At 37.0% G+C, this 24,687-nt stretch overlaps 1 protein-coding gene across 3 annotated transcripts in view; it reads left to right on the top strand.

Moving 5' to 3' along the window:
- The window catches only part of RPTOR (regulatory associated protein of MTOR complex 1), a 551,396-nt gene that overhangs the window by 519,097 nt on the left and 7,612 nt on the right, over positions 1–24,687 (top strand). For all 3 annotated transcript variants that reach the window (XM_051995401.1, XM_051995400.1, XM_051995399.1), the window contains 2 exons: positions 17,748–17,854; positions 20,529–20,656. In XM_051995401.1, coding sequence (XP_051851361.1) covers positions 17,748–17,854; positions 20,529–20,656 — 235 coding nt within the window. The remainder of the gene's footprint in view (positions 1–17,747; positions 17,855–20,528; positions 20,657–24,687) is intronic.

Genomic DNA, 24,687 nt, shown 5'->3' with positions numbered 1-24,687 from the left:
TGAGCAGGAAATCAGAGCAAGTTGAGGACAACTCTACTGCCTTTACTACTGACTGTATTGTAATATCAAAGCTGTTGAAGCCAAACAGGCCAGAACTCTACCCCATGCTTATACCTTGTTTCCCCAATAATAAGACACTGTCTTATTTTGGGGGGGGGGGGGACAGAAAAACACCAGAGGGCTTATTTTCAAGGGAGGGCTTATTTTAATGAACATTGACAGCAATTTTAATAAACAGGTAAATGTGAACAAAAAAAAAGTACCTTTATTCAATAATGATCATGTCATCTTCTTCAACAACATCGTCATAAATGTCCATACCCTGAATTCCGTCCTGGATGTCTTGCGCCTCTATTTCCTTCAGAAGAAGTGGACCCAATCTGTCATGTCCAGCAATATAGCTCTCTTTAAATGAACATGTCTTGTCCAGGTAACCTGCTCGTAGTGCCTTGGCGACACAGCTGTCAGTAATTTTATCCCATGACTTCTTCACCCAAGTCACGACTTCTTGCAGACAGGGCTTCACAAAGTTTCCACGCTGATTTCTTTCCATTCTATTTTCAATGTAGTCATTGACTTCCAAGCGCAAATGGTCCCTGAATGGCTTGTTTATTGCAATATCAAGGATCTGGAGATAGGCAGTCATTCCTGCAGGAATCATTACTTGATCTATTCTTCTCTCTGCAAGGAAGTTCTTCATTTCTTTAGCACAGTGAGTGCTGGCTGAGTTCTTTTATCCTCCATCATGCCCCCTGAGTTCTTTTATCCACCATCATGCCCCTTTTATCCTCCATCATGTCCCCCTCACTACCGCTTACATACCGGGTTTTTATGTTGTCCTGCCTCAGCTCTCCTCCACGGCACTTCTCTCAATGGCGCCAGCAAGCAAATCACTGGGGAAGAACAGGATGACGCGCTCACTGCTGTAGCTCTGGTTGGATGCAGCTTGGAGCGCAGCGTGCGGGGGTGGGGTGGGGGTGGGGTGCATACAGAGGGTACTGTAATGTAGCGTGTAGCGCAGGGGGTCACCTTCACTACAGTAGCAATCTCAATAGGGCTTATTTTCGGGGGAGGGCTTATTTTAGAGGAATCTTACACAGTAAGGGGAAGGCTTATTTTCGGGATAGGTCTTATTATCGGGGAAACACGGTAGTCATGTAATAGTCAATCAGTAATGCACCTTGGTGCTCAGACATTAGGCAGTTTTCTTTATGAAAAGTAGTCAAGAGACTTCTCCCTGGGGGATCTTTTTTTTCTTCTATCTAAAAAAATTATTATTGGCTTTTGTTTTTATATATCATTCATTCAGTTCATTCAACAAGTATTTATTTAGGGCCATTTGTTTTAAGGAGCAGCGTGATATAGACTATACAAATTTGGTGTCAGGAAAACATGGGTTCAAGTATTGCTTTTTCCTCATTCTGGTTGTGTGACCCTGGGCAAATCCCTTAACCTAACTTCTCCATGCCCTATGCAACACTCTGAGATGATTAAATTACTGAGACATTGCTCACATAGTTTGAGTTTCCTCACTGAGAATTCTCTTCACCAATAAAATCACCAGCCTCCCCCAAAAAAAATAAAATAAAATAAAGTGCCTAAGCACTGACAAAGCCAAAAGGGAAACTCACACCTGTCCCCACAGAGCTTCCACAAGAAGTGGGAAACATCAAAGCACAGGGGGAATGGGACTAAATTTGAAATCAGAGGATCTAACTTTTTTTTCTTCATAGAATTGAAAAGTTGTATTACATTAAATTTCTTCAATCACAATGTTGGTGGCTAACTCCATATGTCTAGGGATGAAGTAGTAAAAGGAACATTCAGAAAAGTTATAGTTCATTATAATATAAGATTTGCATGGAAAGATTATTTTAAAATATATGGATATTGCATTCTCAGTCCATCAGAGTCCAAGCTCCAAGGCAACTTTTGTTAATGTTTTCTTGAGACTTTATGTTCACTAGAGCTATAGCCATTTGTTTACTACTGAGGTTGTTCAAGGCGATATTCTTCTCCTGGCCAAAAGCAGAACAGACTCATAGCTTGGGCTGCATCTTGGAGCACTCACAGATGAAAAAGTAGGGGAAGTAGGAATTCACTTTCTTCAGCTCCACATAGTGTTAATCACTGAAATCTCACTCCTTAACTGCTGACCAAGTACTGGCACAAGTGAATCCGGATCTCCCTCTGGTTCTGGCCCACTTTGGAACCAATCCCATGGGTTGTGGCTGCCACCATCTTTCCCAGAGACTGCAAAACACCAGAAGATCTAATTTTGAAACCAGCTTCTGCAAATTATTTCATTGTTTTCATCTGTTTTAAAATAAGAGGTTGGACTGAATGACCTCCAAAATCCCTTCAAGCCTTAAATTTATGATTATATGATTTTACTCAGTGAAATCAAAATATACAAAGAAAAATAAATACAAATTATCTACCAAGTAGTTACACAGTAATTTAGGGGAAGACCACTAACAATTGAGGGATGAGAATGAATTTTGAGGAAAGCAAGGAAGTTAAGATAACCACATGAAACATCAAAAACTAGACCAATTCTCTCTTTCTCTAGCAGTGATCTAGAAAAACAAGTATCGAGTGAAACAGTTACCAAGAAATTAAAAGAAATACCAGTAAGCCCCCCTTCCTTTTTTTGTAGTTCAGATACTAAAAGAGAAGCCAAATTGAGCCCAGAGAATGAAATCAGAAATCCATGGCAGCACTATAATCAGGAAAACTGAAGTAGGGATAGAAAACCACCTATCCTGATCTGGGAAATGAAGTTAACAAGAGCATCTCTAATGACCCAATCAGCAATACCTCAAAAGAGACAGAAAAACCAGCATCCCAAATTGGGAAGCCTATGGGTGAGAAATGGCAGCATCCTGCCTAGGAAAAACCCAGGGGAAATAAAGACTATAGCAACAGCCAATCACCTCTCTAACCAGGGATATTGAAGACTGCCACTCTTAGTGAAAACACCAAAGGAAGTAGAAATCAATGACACGAACCAAAGAGAACCTGATCACAACAGTAGTATGTTCAGTAGTATGGGAGAAAATAGAACCTGGTCTTGGTTCAAAGTCCAAAATCAGTAACTGAAACTAGAGATATAAGTAAGCAAAAGTCACAAGACAATATTGACCTAGAGAAGTCCAAGGGAAAAACTCAGAAGAGGCTAACTCCATAGAAATTACAAGGAGAGCGAAAGAGAGGGAAAAAATGTTTTGGATTTCAAGATTATCTAGAATAAATGAAGCAAAAAGTAATAAATAGATTTATAGGCAAAATAATAGCTCTGTATTAAATACTTCCAAGGGGAATAAATAAATAACTTAGAATAGAAAGCAGTAATATATCAGATTGCTTGTCATCTGGAAGGGACAGAAGGAGAAAAAATTTGAACTCAAAATCTTAAAAAATTAATGTTGAAATGGTCTTCACATATAATTAGAACAAATAGAATAAATTTGCATTTTTTAAAAATAGGTGGTAAATTTTGCCCAAGTAACCCAGAAAATTATAATGAATCAAATAGAAATCAGTAATGACTCCATGAGACAATGGGGAATGTTAAAAGAAAATTTTTAAAAATTTTAAATTAAAGGAAATATAAAATGTCTATTATGAGAAATAACTGATATGGAGGGAAAAAAATAAAGAGATAATTTAAGAATTATTTCATTGGAGTCCCTAAAAACTTTCACAAACAACAACAAAAAAAATCCCTGAATATCATTTTTCAAGAAATCATAAAAGAACACTTTATCTATTAGAACTAGGAAACAAAGTGAAAATAGAAAAAATATTCTGGCCTCCTCTTGAAAATAATCTCAAAATGAAAATTTCCAAGAATGTCATAGTCAACATGCAGAGTGTTTAGCTCAAGGAAAAATACTGCAACAAAGAAATCTTAAGCTTTCTGTTGAATTTAAAGTAATTCTGTATCAACTTGGGAGGGAAAGATGGGGAGATAAGGGGAAGGGAGTCAGGGAGGAAAGGAAAGAGGAAGAGGAAAACTATCCTTCTCTTATTCTAGTTAGAAAAAATAATAATTTCTGCTCCCTTTTTTCCCCTTGTTTCTTTTCTGAGAAGGCAGGAAGGATATATGCATTTATTCTTTACTGTGTACCAAATCCTAAAATAATTCCTCTCTCCCTCCCTTTTTCTTTCTTTTCCTAAAAGCATCAAAAGAGAACAAAACCATCCCCAGTTCCTCTCTTTTTGTTGTGCATATGACTCACCTGTAACCTTTAAAGGCTTTAGGGATCCCATAGATTGTAAGTGCTTCATCACTGTTTTTAACTCTTGCTAATTTCCCAGATGTTTTTATCTCTTAAGACTTCTCTTGACTCCTATGTTTGCTTTTCAAAGTTTCTACTCAGTTCTGGTCTTTTCTTCAAGAACACTTTAAAGCTCCCTGTTCCTTAAAAGTCCATTTTTCTATCTTTAGAATTGTACTCCATTTTATAGGGTAATTCCTGGTTATGAGCCTTTATTACAGTCCAAAATTCCCTCTCCTAAATGGTATTAGCTGCCAAGTCTTTATTCTGACTTTAATTCTTTGTTATTTAAATTCTTTCATTGTGGTTGCATGTAGAATCTTTTCTTTGTCCTGGAAGTGCTAGATCTTGACTGATGTTCCTAAAAGTTCTGTTTTTGAGGTTTTTCAGGGCATGACTAATAGTTTCTATTTTCACTTTGCTTTCTAATGATAATTTCTAATCAGTTGATTTCTTAAAAAAGGATACTCAGACTTTTTGTTGTCAATGTTACTGGAAGGGGACTTCAATAAAATGATTTTTTTTTTCAATTATGTGTAAAGATAGTTTTCAACATTCATTTTTATAAGATTTTGAGTTTGAAATTTTTCTCCTCTTCCCCTCCCCCAAAACAGTAAATTATCTGATATAGGTTATACATGTATGATCATTTTAAACATATTCCCATATTAGTCATGTTGTGAAAGAAAAATCAGAACAAAAGAGGAAAACCAACAAGAAAGAAACAAAACCAAAAAAAAAAAAAATGAAAATAGTATGCTTCTCTCTGCTTTCAGTCTCCATAGTTCTCTGGATGTGGATGGCACTTTCCTGCACAAATCTATTGGAATTGTCTTAAATCACAATATTTCATAATATTACTGTGTAGAGTATTCTCCTGATTCTGCTCACTTCAGTCAGCATGAGTTCATGTGCGTCTTCAATGAAATGATTCTTACTCTCCTTCACATATTTCCATATCAGTTACTTCTCATAGTAAATACTTTACATATTTCCCATTGGGTTAGTATTAATTCTTATTTGGCTCATTTTAATTTTTAGTGTTATTTGGGTAATTTTACCACCTTCTAAGGCATTTATTCTCCTTTCAATTATTTCATCCAGAACTATTATTTAGTTTCTAATTCTATTTTTCATTTCTTGCTTTATTTTTTTCATGTACTCTTATAGTCCTTGTGTCTAAGGCCCTTTTTTTGCTGTGATTCTGCTTATAACTTTTCTATTTTTTTTTTCCTCTTAGCGGTCTCTGGATCCATATTTCTTCTTTGTTTTCTGTGTTTTCTTCTGTTTATTTATTCATATCTCATGTCTTAGTTGCTGATTTGAGACTTGTGCCAGGGTCAGGCTCCATTCTTCCCCATGCTTCTGGATAGAATGGCCAGCCTTGCTTAATTGCTTCCCCCCCCCCCTTAATTACCGTAACCCTTGCTATAGACTTCCATTCTCCTTTTATAACTAGATTTATAATATTGCTAGGATTCAGACTGTCCTCTGGATCAGACAGTTTCAGACTACTATAATATTCAAAGACCTGTAGAATGTTATTGGATAGATTACTGCTACCTCTGAGCATCTTAATCTTAAAAATGGTGGTTCCTGCCTATGTGTCTTTAGTGGGAGTGATGAAGTAGTTTCAAGTTTCTAAGCCTCCTTAAGTTTCCCTCTCCATATATGTACAAGACCTTCTAACGTTCTTTTTTTCCAAACCCAAGGATGGATTTCTGCTTAAAAAAATGCTATACCTATAGGACTCTAACTTGTTTACATTGGCTTTTCTGATAAAATGCTTGCCTGAAGGCTGTCTTTTACTTTACAATCCTAGACTGAATGAAAGTTATTTACTGTCATTTCCCTTTTTTTTTTTTAAGAGTTTTGTTTGTTTGTTTAGACAAGGTCTCCCTGTCTTTCCCAAACTAAAAGTATATAGTGTGCTAACCTCTGTGTTGATCTTGATGGAAGCTTTGATTTTCTGCGTTTCTCCAATCTGGTATTTTTCTCCTCAGACAGCCTGGTGGCTCCTCTTTCCTGAAGATTCACCATAACTGGTGCCAGATTTAGTGGGGACACCAAATCTGCATTAGTTCTAAAATGCTTAACACAGTACCTAGCACATAGTTAGTCCTATATAAATGTTGTTTGTTGTTGCCAATTCCTGAATCTAAGTAATTCATCCACCTCAGACTCTCTTTCCATATACACTCCAACTAATGGCAGGTATTATGGACATGTACCATCATACCTAGATTTCTTGATCATTCTTCAGTATCATTTTTCTTAGGTTTTTAGTAGAATACATGTGAGAAAGTTGAGTTTCTCTGGACCCAGTCACAAAGCCATCTTAATCAGAAGTAAGAAAGGATGAAGTTTTGCTTGTCAGATATGAGTTAACCTTTTATTAAAACAAGCATAATTCATCTGAAAAAATCAAAGGAATACAAAGGAATGAAACCCAGTTTTTCCCACCCTGGTCAACAATAATTCACTTAAGGACAAAGAAACAGTGACATTTAACTCTTTTTGGAAATGGAATAGTAAAAACCTTTGAACAACATCATTTGCTTTGCAGAACTGTATTTTAGTAAAATCATAGGCATTATTAGTCTTCCATTTACTCACTCTCAATTTTCTTGCATATATTCCTGACAAGTCAATTAATTAATCTACAGAATTTCAGTAATTAAATCTATGGTATAGTGCAGTGTTCATTATAAAGAGGGTCAAGGAGAGAAAGACTCAGTTGAAATGAATAACAATTTGTCTATTTAGCTCTGGTTGAATTTTCTTTCTATTCTGTAAGCACCAGCTAATATCCTGAAATCATCACGATAGAACTCAGAATGTCAGAAGCAGGGATGACCATATGCTAAGAAAGAGTAAAAAAAAAAAATTAAGTATATATTTGTTTATTGCTTATAATTGAGCTGTTGCTTTTTTTTTTTTTTGTAATGGTGTATGGATGTGTGTGTGTGCACACATACAAGCATGCATGCACATGTACATGTTTTGAAAATGGGAGAGAATTTTGGTGGTAGGTATTCATTTAAATCTGATATAGGAAATGATCTCACTTCCTAGGGTAAATTTTCTTAGTGAATTCTACAAAAGAAGCTCCATGTGATTCGTAAATTATAGTCTTAATTTTAAGTAAGAAATTGGATTTTTCCCCTCTTGCTTGATTTTGTATAGAACATGTTAAGTTTAATATATTTGTTTTTAGCACTTTACCTTTATTGTGTTTCCTCTTTTGCCTACATTTTCACTTTTATTTATTTATTTAAGTTGGGGTTTTTTGCCCCAACTAACTGGGCATTTATTTTTTTTTCTCCTCACCCTATTCCAGCTTTAAAAACAAAAAACTCTTATAACAAATGCAAAATATTTTTTGGTACATGGCCATGGCTGAGAAGGAAAGAGGCTGGGAAAGAAAGTCTCAAACAAAATATAAAACAAATGTTCACATTGCCCATATCCAAAAATGGATGTCTCATTCTGAATATTTAGAACTTCACTTCTCTGTCAAGAGGTAGAAAGCATTCTTCATCATCATCCCTCTAGGATCATGATTGGTCAAGTTTAGTCAAGGTAAATAAAGTAGCACCTTAGTTATTTCTAAAAATGTATTTTTCATCTTTTGTATGTCCAGTGTATCTATCTCTATCTCTCTGCAAGAAGGTGAGAAGCTTAATTTATCATCAATTATGGAATCATAATTGCTTATTTCATTGATCATAATTCTTTTCTCACCTCAGTCTACATCAGTTAATACAAATCTTCCTCGGTTTTTTTTAATCTATCCATGTCATCACTTTTTATAGGGCAACAGCATGCTACTACATTCATATGCCATGATTTATTTAACCATTCCCCAGTTGGTTTCCTCCACCACTGAGAGGAGTAACATTTATAATTTTCATTCTGAAATTAAGCTATTTCTTGATTGGAGAAATTTCCCATAACAGTCTTTGCCTAGATGAGCAGACTTCATAATAGTTTCTCTTTTATAAACCTTGATGAAAGGTATTATTTTATGAAATATTAGCTTCAACTTGACTCCCCTTTGCCTTTATGTCTGACTTGTGAATATTCCAATCTGTAAAGTATTAAAAATGTATTTATAATGACATCAAAAAAAGACCTAGCTAATAACTTTAGAAATCGAGGTTTTTTTTTTAACTTAATCATAACTATAGGATTTTAAAATTGGAAGGAAACTTAAAAATCATCTAATGTAACCTATCGTCTATCCAGCATTTCTGATAAGTATTCATTTGACCTTTGAGGGAACACTTTTGGAAATTGGGCTCTCACTATCTTACCAGGCAGCCAGTTCCTTTGTTGGACAGCTTTCATTCTTCTTTTTTATTTATTGACCCAAACACTGACCTTCTTATAAACTTATCTCCATTGATACTTGTTCTCCCTTGTGGAACTACACAGAGAATTCAGTGACCTAGTTTACTTCATACTCTCTAAATTTGTTCTTTTGAGATTCAGCTATGTTTCTGCAAACTCTCAACAATCCAAATACAAAGGTTCCCCTTTATATTCACATAACTGTTTTTTTCCATGGCATAGTAGATGGCAATCATTGTAGATCTAAACTGATATGATTCCCAGTTAGTAGTATTATTATGGGCAGAAGAAAAGGTTATTATGAGGAAAACACTTTGATGCTTTGACTTTTGTTTTGAATTTGTTCTTCTTCATCTTATGTTTTCCTGACCCTTTGCTATATTAGTCAACTTTCTCTGGAAACTCTAGTTTTTCAGTGTCACATATAAAGGCTGCTACTATTAATAATAGGAATAAAAACTGACATATATCACTCAGAAGTTTGCAAAGTATAAACATTATTTAATTTGAGCTCTACAACTCTGAAGTTAGGTACTAAGTATTGTTATCCCCATTTTACCCATAAGAAAACTGAGCCTCAAAGAGGTTAAGTAACTTTTTGTTGATCACACAGCTACTAAGAATGTGAGGTATAGATTTTGAACTCATTCCAATGCTCTGTTCACCACACTGGCTATCTATAATATTTCAGAAGTAGTCTAAATAACTAAATAACTAGTGAATCTGCCCTGTTTGTATTCATATAGCCTCTTTAATAATTTCTTTATTTTTCTTTTGGAGACCAGTAGTTCAGAAATTAATAGGTATTATTTGTGTTATTGGCAAAGTATATACCCAAGTTGGATAACAGAAAGGTGATTAGCATCCCTGACTCACAAGGTACAAGACCCTGCATTATTCTGTCATCCCCCACTATACTGGGAATTCAGAAGACCACTCTTATAATGGCCAAGCCTAGGGATTACAAAATATTGTGGGCTTGTTCTTAATCATGGCCTGAGTTCCCTCCAGAGCTACAGTCCTTCCTAGGCCACTTTCCCAGGGGTGAGTCTTTCCTTACCCATGATTTCATGGGTTGTTCAGTGTTTATGCCCCTCCCCATAAGCCAGGAAGAGGATATGTGCCCTGTGGCTCTTCTCTTGTCCTCCTTTTATCCTCCAGCAGAGAAAAATAAATGTTTTTTTGTGATGATTACAGCATATCAGACTAAAGAAAATCATTGCCCTCAAGTGAAAGAATCTAACTAGAAAACTGAGGGCTTTCAAACTACCACACAGAGCTTTGTCCACCTAACTTAATCAGTGATGTAATGACAATATCCATCTAAGGCCTGCCAGCGTTATCTTGTCTCATGGGCCATAAACAAGTTGACAAATGTAAACACTTTGGGGGCATTTATCATCAACACCACTGTCAGTCTGCTTACTTCCTGTTCTGTAGCAGACTTTAAGGTGCCAGGCAGTCTAAAATAGCAATCAGTTTGACTCACAAGATAAAGATATAAGCTGTCAGCTAAGCTGTGAAGCCCAGCATTTCCTGCTCCAGAATGAAACAATAGATTAAGCTCTGAGCCTTGCCATTACTGGGGTTTAGAGAGGGGACTTTAGTAAGGATTCCAAGCCAGTTTAACACTCAGTCAACATGACTGTTTCAACATTCCCAACAAAACATAGGTGAATTTGCTAAACTCCTTGCTTTCTATTTTATATGTGACAGGAATGATTTAATGCTTGATTTTTCTTGACGTGCACTATCAAAGTGTGCTTACTCTTTTGTATCTAAGAAGCATGAAGCCATTTTTCCGAGTAGATCCTATTAGATATCACTTTATATCCACATACCCATGTACCAATCAATCTAGATGTATACATAAATGAAAGAGAGAATGGAGTTTAGTCATATAGACTTAGAGCTTTGGGCATGTAACTTAGATTACAATCTAAAATAAAATCTTCTCAAGCCTTTTTGTGTATGTTGTAATGACACATATGAACATTTCTGAATTTTTCTTCTGTTTATTTTTTGTAGATGCCTTTCTTTATGCCCTCCTTTTTTCTCTTAAAGTCTGCCATTTTGTTTAATTTATGGAAATAGAGAAGCGTTGAATATTTTGAAGACACTTTTTTTTTCTCTACTTAAATTAAATTCAGGATTTTGAAAATAAGTCTTTTGTATCCTTTAAGACAGATTCATTAGATTGACAAGGAGATAGTTCTAAGTATACCCTAGGCTTTCCAGCTAGCCAAGGCTCCTTTTTTCCCTCCTACTCTTGTTGGTAATAAAAATCTTGAGGCTTGGGAATGAAGTGCTTGGATTCAACCTAATACTTTATTTTCCCTTTACACAGCTTCTCTTCTATTATCATGACAATTATTGATTGACTGACAACTGTTTATACACCAGGGTCTGTAAGAAAGAAAGAACACATATTCCTGGTTTTAAGAGTTCTCAGTATAAATTGGAGCAATAGAAAGATAAAGTATAAGATTTTCAAGAAAACTACAGTAGTACATCTCTGAGCACTTTTATTTGTTTTTTACAATGTTCTTCCCCTAGAAACTTGATTTGTTGATGTTGCCACTTCTACTAAGAAAGTTTTCAAGATTACTTGGAAGATCTAGTGAAGATTAAAATGACTGAGAAAAAGAGTTTGCTTCAAACATGGGGAGAGCCAGGAGAGGAAAAGTTCATGAAAGCGCCTGACAGATAATCTTCTAGGAAAAGGTTTCCTTATCCCTATAAATGAGGCACTTAAATTAGATGATCTCCCCATTTCTAGTATTTTGTTTCAAAGATCATAGGAAGATGTCGAACTGGAAAGGACTTCATAAGCTACCCCATCCAACCTCATCATTTTACAGGTGAAGGGCACTGAGGTCTAGGAAAGTGAGCTTGAGTGATAGATCTCAAACCCAAGGCCTCTGATTCCAATACCAATTCTCATTCCACTATACTACCAGAAAGAGAAATAAAGCATATCACAGAATAATAGGTAAGATCAGAATAGATCTTTCCATGGAGAGAAAAATTCCTGACATTAAGAGTCAAGAAGACTGCTTTTTTATTCATTAATTTTGAAAATTGAATTCCCCTATTCACCCACATAGGAAGTACAGCACCCATTTAAGGACCCAATCCCATCTGCTCCATTTCCAAGCTGGATGAGTTCACTCCTTTTTATACAACCTTGTAATCTTCTATGTTAGGACTTACCATATTGTCTTTTGAAGATTTTTGTTTTTACAATGGTGGTGATGTTTTATAAATTATTTTCTTAATTCCTCTCATTTCAGGCTATATCAATTTATACAAGTCTTCTCAGGTTTCACCAAAACTGACCCTTTCATTATTTCTTATGACACAATTTGTTTAGCTACTCCCCAATTGATAAATACCCCTCATTGTCTACAATTCATCATAAAAAAAAAAAAAAGAGTTGCTGTAAAGAATATTGTACATATGGATCTTTTCCCCTTTCTATGACCTCGTTGGAGTGTAGATCTAGTAATAGTATCTCTAAGTCAAAGAATATATACAATTTAGTAATTTTGGGGGCCACAGTTCCAAATTGCTTCTTGAAATGGTCATACAGGGGCAGCTAGGTGGTGTAGTGGATGGAGCACTAGCCCTGAAGTCAGGAGGACCTGAGTTCAAATCTGGCCTCAGACACTTAACACTTCCTAGCTGTGTGACCCTGGGCAAGTCACTTAACCAATTGCCTCAACAACAACAACAAAAAATTAATATGAAATGGTCATACAAATTCACTACTGCACCAACATTGGACTAATATCAACTTTGCAGAAGTTTTGTACATTTTTTAATGTTTCAACCACAGGGAAAGATCCCCACCTGCCACATAATCCAACCAGGTTTAGATAACCAGACGATTTTTAGGGCAACTTTTCTGAGCCCCTTTCTCACACCTGGAGGTGAGCAATGAAATCCTTAAAAGGCTGCTCAGACATCCAAGGAGCTGCCAAATCCTACTGCTGCTTCTAGTGAGAAGACGGCCCTATGGCCTGGGCTCCCTGTGTGCAGGATTTTGACTATAACTCCCAGTATATGCATACTTGCTGCTTCATCAATTGACCATCGCCACAGGACTTTGAGATAGATAGAAATGGGGAAAAATGGTTTGGTGGATGTCTTTTGATCTATGTAAATTGGATTTAGTGAGGCAGAGTTACATGAAGGTGTCAGCCTTTCTCTCTCTTCCAGAGTCATCACTGACTAGTGGTTGCACAGAATCAAGATGTCTGGTGATAATCGCTTCTCGGCCTTTTGGCTAAGATCAAGTGTAGTATAAGATGTCTGGTGATGACTTAAAATGCAGTGGATGACTTTGATATCTTTGATGTCTAACCAAGTTCTAAGGGCTCCACAATGCCTGCTTCCCCTGCCTTCGTGGCCATTGGAACAAATTGTTCTCATCCACCCATCCTACCAGGGGAAGTCTTCATATACTTGGGATGAACACATACACCTCCTTATTCACCATAGGGTTTGAGACCCCTTGGTTACCCTCAACCTGGTTTAACCCATCTGCTTAAACAGTGTGGCCACTGTGCATACTAGCTTCTTGGAGCCACTGATAATAGTTGTGTGGATCAAGTGGACGCCAAAGGTGGAAAGCAGCCCTATAAAAGGCTTGGCAGCCATCACCCAGAGGTACTAATCTTCCCTGAACACACCTGTTTTCCTACATCTTTTCCAACATTTGTCATTTTCCTGTTATGTCAGCTTTGCCAACTTCAGACTTTCTTTGCACTATATAAATGCTGACTATCAACTTCATCATGATCAGTAATGAAGCACTGTCAGTATAGGTGAATACCTATACTATATATATACCTATATAAGAGGTGTGCCTTAAGGTTCTATCCTCAGATACTTTATCCAATATGTTCTTCATTGGATGAAAATATTGGTGACATGCTTAGTAAATCTAAAGATGATGCAAAGTTAGAATAGTAAAATGGTAAAAGATTCAGGATAAAAAAAATAACTTTAAGGCTGGAATGATGATTTAATAAGATGAAATGTAATACAAACAAATGCAAAATCCCATATAACTTAGCAATTAATATGGGGAAAAAACACATTTAGCAATCTTAGTTGTCTTCCAGCTCAATATGAGTCATGACTTGGCTCCAAAAAGCTGATGCAGACTTGGGCTGAATTAATAAAAGTATAGTATCTACAGGGAAGGTTATAATAGTCCTACTCTTCTTTAATAGGCAACAAATCCAAAAATAAATAAAATACAGTCTCTGTTCTCAAGGAGTTTACTATCTAGTAGAATAAGTAAGACATGAACACAATATAGAGGGCATAAGATGAAATAAAAAGTGCTAGAATTGTTTGAGAGATGTAAGAATTCTGGCTTGGAAAATTTAGGAATGAGAAGTAGAATATGAATTGAATCTTGAAGAATTTCGATGGGCAGAGATTATAAAAGATATTTCCTGCCTATAAGAAGAAAAAAAAAGGTATTGCTGATATAGGATACCCACTAGGAAGAACCATTAAGTGTTTAGGAATTGTTTTCCACTCAGGAGTACGAAGAGATCTCATTTGTCCAAAAGGCTAGCTCAACTCTATTGATCTATATTTCTATAAATTATGTGTAAGTATTGTTTTAGCTTTTAATGCCTGTATAGGCTTTATGGGTTCTGTATTTTAAAAAAGAAAGGAGTTGCATGGTCCAGTTTGTATTCCTGTCCTCTCATCTTGTAATCCAAACTTTATAGTTGACAGTTTATTACTTCTTCATGTGAATATATGTTTCTTTGATGTCTGTGGGTTATCCAAAGTATAATCTTGATACTTTTAGTTGTACTTCTTGATTACTTGCATTTCTTTGATTCTATTCAAAAACCAATAAAACATTAACTACTTAAGAACCTAGCAAGAAACAGACATTGATTCTGCACCTTGGTAGGATCCAGGTTTTTACAAGGGGAATTAGGAAATACTAGTTGAGTTTTCATAAGTTCAAGTAGTTCTACTTTTCTGTAACCAAATTCTACTTGCACTTATACCCAAGAATTCACCCACACCAAAAGTTTGGTGAAAGCTTGGTGAGTTAGAGTGACTGCCCATCAGTTGGAAAATGGCTGAATAAGTTACATCAATGTTATGGAATATTATTGTTTTATAAGAAATGACCAGCAGGATGATTTCAAAGAGCCTTGGAGAGACCTACATGAACTGATGATGGGTGAAATGAGCAGAATCGGGAGAACATTATACACAGCAACAGCAAGATTATATGATGATCAATTCTGATGGACATGACTCTTGTCAACATTGAGATGATTGAAGCCAATTCCAATGGTCTGTTGATAAAGAGAGCCATCTACATCCAGAGAGAGCACTGTGGAAACTGAGAGTGGATCATAACATAGCATTTTCACTCTTTTTGTTGTTTGCTTATATTTTGTTTTCTTTCTCATTTTTTTCCTTTTTGATCTGATTTTTCTTGTGCAGCAAGATAATTGTATATATATATTGGATTTAACATATATTTTAACATGTTTTAACATATTTTGGATTACTTGCCATCTAGGGGAGAGGGTGGAGGGAAGGAGGGAAAATATGAAAGGATCAGTGTTGAAAAATTATCCATGTATATGTTTCAAAAATAAAAAGCTTTAATAATAATAATAATAATAAAGAAAACATGTGAGTTAGAATTATAGGATTTTAATTGGTAAAAGCAATGGTAGAGGTCATCTACTCCAAAGTTACCCCTCTCCACCCCTATGTGTCTTTTCCTCACATTCCTGACTGTCCAGGTCATCTGTCCTCAGACAACTACTCTAGTTCTTGGGCAGACTGTTCCATTGTTGAATAGCTAGAGATTGAGACTATAACTTACTTTGGTGTCAGTACTAGGCTTCTATTAATGCTGTCCCAGATTGCAATAGTTTTTTGTCTGTCGCATCACTGCCTTGTTCATAGTAAGCACTCTATAAATGTTTTATAAATGAATACTCTGTCTCCTGGCAGGAATGGTAATTGTAATCCTTGCTTCCTGGAAAGGATAAGTTGATGATGAGGTGAGCTGCAGTGGACTAACTCAATCAGATATCTACACTAAATTGGACATTAATAGAGATAGCTAGAATGCTGGGCTTGGAATTGGAAAATCTGAGTTCTGATCCAGCCTCAGATACGAACCAGCTGTGTGAACCTAAGCAAGTCACTTGACCTCTATTTGCTTTGGTATCTTGAACTATAAAGTAGGGATAAAAACAACACCTACCTCCGAGGAGTATTAGATACGAATGAGACAATATCTGTAAAGCATTTAGCACAGTTCATGACACATGGTAGTTAGTCATTTCAATGCTTATTACCTTCCCTTCTCCTCTGGGAGCAGAGGATCACCAGATCACTTAAAGAGAAATTAATCCACTCACATCAGAAATGGATCAAATCAAAGGTGCTATCCAAAAGTGAGTACTCCCCGTACATCTACCCTGAGCAAGATGTCATCCCAGTACATTCTACCTCTTCAAAGACTGCTGATAATGGTTTCTATGACATATCTACTCAGTTGCTCCATCTTTTCAGTTCTATCACTTTAACATCTCTCTAATTATCCTGCAACCTTTCTAGTGTAGGTTCTTATTACCTCCCACTTGGATAATTGCAGAGGCCTCCTGATAGGTTTCCCTGCTTCTGCTCTCTTACTTCTCCATTCCATCTTCTACACAGTTGCAAAAGTGGTATTATAGTACAAAAGTCCAGGTCTGACTATGTTTGACTAGGTCTGACACTTGGTTCAAGAGGTCTTGAGGTTAAAATACAGTCTCATAGTTGTAGCACTTAAAGTTCTTTAAGTACCACTGAAAGTGAGCTTGCCAGCCATCAACTTTTCAAGATGATTGCACATTACTCTCCCTCACATGCTTTATCCTCCAAGCAAATTGATTACCTTTACTGTCTTTGATCGTATTGTAATTCCCTAGTATAATATAAGCTCCTTGAGGGGACAGACCACCTCAAAAATGTGTGTGTGTGTGTCCAGTACCACGCACAGTTTCCTACACAGAATAAACACTTAATAAATCCTTGTTGGTCTCTCATTTGATTACCCACAAAGGTTGAAATTCCATTCCAAAGTTTGTTGTTGTTTTCTGGAGAGTTAAAAGAGAGTATGCTATGAGATCAGATACTTCAGAAGAAATAATGTAGTATTTTAATGTTCATTCACACACCAAAATTCATTTGGTGAATGTTCAATAATATTTTCTGGAGTTCCCAGACCAGCCAATCCATGGCTCCATGAGAATGGAAAACTTGTGTATTATTTTGTGTTGGCTGACATGATTGAGACAAGGCAGCAACATATTACCCACAAAGAACTATAAAGGGAAGCATTATAAAATTTATTATCCAAGAAAAAGTCTATGACCAGAAAAGAAAGCAGGTCAGTCATGAGTTCAAAGTGAAGGATAACTGATGGGACAGATTGTGTCAAAAAGGAAGAGCCCCAAAATGTGGGGAAACCAACAGCAGAGGACTTATGGAAGAAGAATTTTAATGTATTTAAAATATGTTAACACACATGCTGGTAAGGTATAAATAAAACATGATCCACTGGAGAAAGTTTCTATATCCATGACAGACAATTCAGTTTCATCAGTGTATCAGATCCAATGCTGTGTCTCTTAAATTAGTCCATTTTTTCTATCACATCCTTGAACCTGAAAGTCTAGCAAAGTCATTGCATTTTTTTTTCTCTTTTAAGTTATTTATCCCAAACTGTTTCTAATATTTAGCACAATGCTTGATACATTGTAAACTTTTCATAAATACTTGTTGACTTGATATGTGCATTATAGGAGTCCAAACAGGACTCAAAGTTACTTTTTATAATTTGAAAAAGGATCCCTTAAAAGCTTATTCTTGTCCTTTTTTTGGAATCTAGATCCTAAGCTCAGAGAATAAATGTCATTTTGGCCAGTTTGATGAATTTTTTGGAAGTGTTTAACTGAATGTCCTAATTGCATTCACAAGGCTTGCTTTTGCAATGATTCTCCAAATCAAAGCTGAATGAATTCTTCATGTAACACATACTTATTTTTTGTTTCTACTTAGGAGCTGGTATGGTAGTAGACTGGGAGCAAGAGACTGGCCTCCTCATGACATCAGGAGATGTACGGATTATCCGAATCTGGGACACAGATAGAGAGATGAAAGTGCAGGTAAAAAAAAAAAAAAAAAAACATTCTGCTTAAAAAGACAAAAACAAGAAGACTCATGAAACATGTAAGCCTCCTCCTTTTGTCATTCTTTTATAACCCTGACAATTTTCCTCAACCTAGTGCTGCCAAAGAAACTACATCAGTTGTACACCTAAGTGTTTCAGATGCAGTATGTTAGGTCATCAGTTGTAGGATAATAGATTCTTTCCTATAGAAGGAATTTTCAAGTCATTCTCTCTTCTATTTTATAGTTGAGGAAATGTGAGGCCTGAGAAGTTGATGGGACTTTGCCAAGTGTTAGAATCAGGATTTGAACTCAGATCCTCTGTTCCTAAATCCAGCCTTTTTCCCACTATACCTCACAGGTGATGTGTACCATTATCATCTCCATTTTCTTCTTTATTTCCTGAAAGTTCAACTCTACCTTCAAAACTCTCTTAAGGTCCCTCTTCTATTTGTGATTATAGAGAAATAGATTCTACCCTTCCAAGTAATGTATCATCAGTAAGGGAATTGTGGTAAAACTTAAATTATTTCAGGGGAGGAGGCAAGATCTACAAGAAGAAAGCCTTCCTGGGGACAAATGAAAGCTAGACTTCAGAGCTTTTAGAAATTAATTACCCTTGGATGAACATTAATTATGACACTTTGACCCTGCATTGCAGCATAATTAAGCCTCTGCTAATCCTAATTATTTCCAAATATTATTTTATCTGTATAAATTAGGGAACATCAGAAATCAGTAGGGTGAAAATATTTTAAATTAGAATGATTAATTATTTGACTGTGTGCTTCTGAAAACATTTATTTTCAGTTTTAAAAGAGAGAGAGAGAGAGAGAGAGAGAAGTAAATTAGTTTTGTTCAAGACACCCTGGAAAGTTGACAGAGGTCCAAGAAGGGAGGGAAGATAGCTAATGCAGGTCTGGTCAGAAGTAGCAGAGGGAGGGGAGCCAGATGCTACTCTTAGAACAGTGTTTGACATGGATTTAGGATACAGAGGTTTCCGTTTTCTTTATCCCCAGAACTCTATGAGATGAGATTTTTTTCTAGGAGAAAATAGTTGTTTTCCAGTCTTCCCCCCCCCCCCCAACTTACATCCTTGACTGACTTGAATCCCCAGCTAAGATGGCTGATTAGACAAAAACTGACATTGTCAGAGAGAGAAGGGTGTAGCACATGTGCTCTCAAAACCAAAATAGAAAGGAAGTGTGAAGTGAGCTAATGCAGTGAGGAGGGCCTGATTATTTCCCAGTTGTTAGAAGCTGCCCTTCCTTTTGTAGCTGTTAAATTAAAACTATTTTTCTTTCTTACCATTATTTCCTTTCTGTGGCAGGCAGTACTCTCATTGGTGGCCATATGTGCACCTGGTGGGGAGCTGCAACCTGCAGAATTACCACCCGGGGCACTGGCCTGATAGCACCATCTTTACACTCTGCATTCTCTTCCTTTGAATATCTTTGGCCTTCTATTTTGAAGTTTGTCATCTTTTGGTTCCCACACTCTCTTGGTATTAAATCATTGCCAATGGAACTGCACAGCTCTAATTGGGAGGGGAGTTGTTTTTTTCATTAGAAAAAGGTCTCTTCTCCTCCTCCCACCCCATGACAGATTTTTTTTCTTAGTAAATACAGTTCCTATACTGAGAAAGTAGAACTCAACCAGAGAGAGAACTTGACTTCCCTAGAGGTTCTGTTTCTTCTTCTTCTTTCTTTGAAAGGCCTGTGCTAAAGCAAAAAACAGATCGAGAGAGATAGAAAAGAGGTTTTATCTATTTGAGTTTTCCCTTCCTGTCCCCTGATAGTATGTTCTTTCATGCAGATATAAAGATACTAATTACAGATTTGTTTTGTGGGTTGATGAATAAAAAAAATAGTATTCTTTAATGGAAAGCTCCTGGCTAAATTGGTGATCTCTTGTTTTTCATATATGTTGGATTTCTTTTTCTATATATCTGTTAGTTGCAAAATCTTTTTATATTCCTGAAAGCATTTTTCTCTCCCGGGACCCATTTTTTTTGTCTTCTGCTCTTTCCTACAGAGCATTTATCAGCACTCCTGCTCTTCCAGCAGCATTTATGACCAACACGAAAGGAGGGGGAGGCATGCTTTATAAGAAGAAAAATTCCTCCTGGAGATTTTCCTTAACTAATTAGAAGTTTTAGGAGGGATATAACAAGGCTTCTTCCCTGCCAAATATGCTTTGTCTTTCTTTTTAGAAAGACGGGAATGTGTTGTTGGAAAGTTTAATTGGACCTGAAAGACAGTCATTACTAAATTGTATCTGTGAGCTCTGTGACCTCCTGGGAGATGCATGTTTATAGCTTTTCCTTTCCAGACTGGTAGAAGCTGAGGTACAATTGACCTATCATTCATACTGTGGGGACAAGTTCCTCTGTACTCTTAGTTTCTTACTTTTCCCTTCTACCCCGAGGTTCCTCAAGACTTTCTGACTACTTCTGTAGATGGACATATCTACATGTCCTGAATATCGCATAAGGGAGGAGGAGGAGGATAGGTTTTATCAATAAATACAATGTCAGGTTATTTTTGGAAAGTGTGATAAGGAATCAATCAGCTCAAAATTCTCCTTCAGCATTCTCACAAGAGGACTTATGAGACTACACTCAGATGCTCTGCGATTTTCTACATTGTGATCTCTCTGTTTGTGCCTTAGGATATCCCCACTGGTGCAGACAGCTGTGTGACAAGCCTCTCCTGTGACTCTCACCGCTCACTCATTGTGGCTGGCCTTGGCGACGGTTCTATTCGGGTCTATGATAGGAGAATGGCACTCAGTGAATGGTAACTCACCAGAGCCTGCCCATTCTCCTGCCCTCAAGTGTTAGTGGTTTTCCTGCTAGGCTCACTCCAGCTGGTCCTATGGAAATTCAGGGTCAGTTCAGTAGTGTTTTTCTTTGTATTTTTAGGGCCTGCTTTCCTTGTACTCACTTTACAACCTCCCACAACTGCTAAATGTGGGATATTTAGAAAGACAGGACAATGTTCAAAAAGTTGACTAGGAAGGTTCCATGTCCAAGGGGTCAGAACTTCAGATATTTATTCTGCTACTGCTCTTTCTTCCCTTCCTCCCTCCCCTCTCCCACTGAAAAAGACTCCATACATTTTTGGCAGAGATCTGCCAATAGAATGCACCCCTTGCACCACAACTCTCTAGAGTATCTGGAAATAAATGTTGGACTAAAAAATCTCATAGAAACTATAAGAGCTTCAATTCAAAATTCATTTCAAGGCACTTAACAACCTACCATGTGCTCAACTGTAAATACACAGATCCCAAGAAAAGAGTTCTTTCTTGTAGGAACTTACCTAATTCCTTACTTACCATAAGAGGATGTACCCAATATGTTATTATGGAAAGGAGCATGATAAAAGTTACAAAGTCAAAGGGATAGTAGAGAAAAGAAGCAAAATGCAAAAAAGCTCCAATATCTACGGTAGAGAGGATGTAGTGAAGTAAGAAAACTACTGTAAAATGGTAAAGAGGTAGATCTCATACATGTCTTGTCAGAAATTTATGATCAAACTGGAGAAATAAAACATTTGGTAACACTTCAGTGCTAAACTATTTGTATTCAGTAATTCAGTTCAGTAAACATTTACTGAACACCTACTATATGCCAGGCACTGTGCTAAGCCCTGGTGATAAAAATAAGAACAAAACCAACAGTCCTTGCTTTCAAGGGGCTTAACAATCTAGTGGAAGAAAACAAGATGCAAAAAAGTGGAATGTGGAGGAGGAGAGTTTCCCCAGAAGGTACCTGCTACAGGAGCATCAGTAGAACTACAGACAGAAAATGGAGAATTAATGGGGGAGTCCAGGTAGACTGGACTGACATTGATTGTTCATATGATTAGAAAGAAAAATTCAGGCTAGATTAATTAAAATTAGGAGTCAAGCACCATCTTCTACATGATGCCTTTTCCAATCCCTCCCCCGCCAATACCCTCCTTCTCAAACGTGTTGCTCAATCATGTCCAACTCTTTGACTCCATGGGCCACACTGTTCAGGGGGTTTTCTGGGCAAAGATATTGGAGTGGTCTGCTATATTTCCTTCTGCAGTGAATGAGGGAAACAAAGTTAAGTATCCTGCCTAGGCTCCCACAGCTAGGAAGTATCTGAGTTGGAATTTGAACTCAGATCTTTCTGACTCCAGGCCCATCACTCTATCCACAAAGCCACCTAGCTGCCAAACTGCTTCCCAAACCACTTTATAATTAACTACTCTGTACTTATTCTCTTTATATTTATTCTCTATGTACTTTTATACTCTATGTAATTGTCTCTTGTTAGAATGCAAGATCCATATAAAAAGTCTTGGTTTCATTCTTCTATTCATATGCTCAGTAATTCAATGCCTGATACATAATAGACGGTTAACAAAAGTTTGTTGATTGGTATATCCGTTCTATGCCTTGCTAATCAATCATTCAGAAGGTATTTATTACATCTACTATCCCATGCACTGTGCTAGGCTTTGAAGATTTCAAAAATGTCTCTATTTCTAAGAAATTTACATTTTATAAGGAAGACAGCATATGTTTACATATAAATATGTCTAAAATAAGTACATAAATGAAAAACATTTTTGGAGAGAACTACTGGCAAATGGAAGAATTAGGAAAGGGTTAATGTAGAATGTGACATTATGAAACTGCAGATCAAAAGAGAAAAAAGTGCATACCTGGCTTGAGAAACAGACTGTGCAAAGTCCTGGAAATGAGAAGTAACTGATTTTTCATGAATTGGAATTGTAGAGTCTAGGAAGGAGAAGAATATATGATAAAGAGAGAAGGCTATGTTGGTAGTAAGTAGTAGAGAGCTTTCAAATCCAGCCAGAGAATTTTGTATTTGAGCCTAGAAGTAATAGGCTAATAGGCAGGTTCAAGAAGTTAGATGGTGATAGGAAGGACCAACCAAGTGTGGACAGGAACTAGGAAGAAGAGCAGTGCCAAGTGACAAGGGATTTTTAAGATAGGGCAAACTGGAGCCAATCTGAAGGTAGGCCAAGTTGTCAGTGGGAAATGAACTAATACGTCATATGAATGTGTAGTGGGGTAAGATGGGTTTTCTTATGGTACTTTGCATAGGGAGCAAGAAAAAAATAGTAAAACTGCTGCTCACAGTGCCCATCCTAAATCCTTAGGGAACCAGTACAGTTCTATACTGTTCTTATCTCTTCCTGGCCTCCTTATCATATCATGGATTACACCCAGCCAGGCCTCACTTCCACCATCTGCTGCTTTCACTCCTGTACAAGCGCTGCTGAGCAAAGCTGCGGAAAATGCACAATCATCATGATTGGGTGCACTACAGATTTATGTTACACAATTTCAATTGGGCCCTCACTGCTGTAATCTTACTATAATTACCTTATCGACTCAATATCCCACTTTCTGCAGCATCTCTTCCAAACCTTTTGTCCCTTCTCAAGTACCTTTGGCTCCCTCTCTCCTCACCCTAAGAATCTTGCTTCATATTGCACTGAAAAAATTAGTCCATTTAGGGAGAGATGTCTCCCCTCTCACTTCTATCTCACATACAGTTATCTTTTGCCACTATTTCTTCCTTCCCTCAGATTTCACACAAAGTGACCCTTCTACTTGCATAATTGATCCCATTTCTTCTCCTCTAGTAGATTGCTCCTTCTGTCATTCCCTTTCTCTCACTTTTACATATAAGCCCTAGAGATAGTCTAAAACCAATCTATTGTCCATTACTTCATGCGTTATGGAATCCAATGATTCCTGCTGGTTTTAAAGTCCTGCAACAGTCTCATTATCAACCATGCTTTTTCAGTGTCAGATGTTTTTAGGTCTTCTCCTTTGTTTCGAGGTTTTTTCTCTTTTTCTGTCTCTCTCCAAAGGACAAGGCAAATATGGCTCATTGGCACCCATCTGATTCCTTCTCCATCTGTAGAGATACAAGCAAACCCTTTCCCCCAAGTAGTTAACCTATCTGGTCCCTTCCATTCACCACTTTCTGGCTCGCTCCACATCACCTGGCGATTATATTGGAGCTGCTTGCACTGGACTGCCCTTTTGATTTTAACCCCTAGTGATTGGAAATCTATAGCAAGGACATTACTTAAATCTCTATGTATCATACCCCATAGTCAAAGCCTTGCTTCCATTTGCGAGAAAGTTGAGGATCCTGAGACTTCATTAACCAGCCCAGGCCTGCTGGAAAGAATGCTACCCATCAGCTCCCCAGTGACTCATTAGAATAACTGCTTAGACCAATCCCTTTCATGGAGTTAGCCACAACAAGTTTTTTCCAGGTTCTAAACATGTCCTTGCTATAGATTTCCAATCACTAGAGGTTAAAATCAAAAGCCAAATTCTCCAATACCATCTTAACATAAGACGATGTAGCCCCATAAAGAGTGCAACCCTTTTTCAAGTCTTTGATAATTTCCAGATCTAAAGGAGTGTATCTTCTCCTGGCTTGACCTGAAGAATCAAACTCTTCAATCACAGGATATGCTTCTATTCTTAAATTAGATATATCCTGTCCTTTTTTTTTTTTTTAGCTTTAATTAGTGCCATTTCTAATCATGTTATAGGGGGTGTACAAAGCTGCTTCATGGGTGGTGCTGATTGTGTCACTTCCCTTCCCCCTCCTCCTCCTCTCTCCACCCACAAAGGGAAATTGAGTGGGGAGGGTTAAGGGATGAGGAATGCTCTAATGGCTCCTGCTGTGCAGCACTACATTCCTTAATTTCATCAGTACTGTACTTAACTGCTTTCTTGTCTAATTCTTCATGCTTTTCAGCTATTTTGTCAGTATCATCCCCTCCCCCCCAGCTTTCTT

Source organism: Antechinus flavipes, chromosome 4 (genome assembly GCF_016432865.1).
Source record: "Antechinus flavipes isolate AdamAnt ecotype Samford, QLD, Australia chromosome 4, AdamAnt_v2, whole genome shotgun sequence".
Classification (NCBI taxonomy): Eukaryota; Metazoa; Chordata; class Mammalia; order Dasyuromorphia; family Dasyuridae; genus Antechinus; species Antechinus flavipes.
This window is presented reverse-complemented; position numbering and strand designations above follow the sequence as displayed.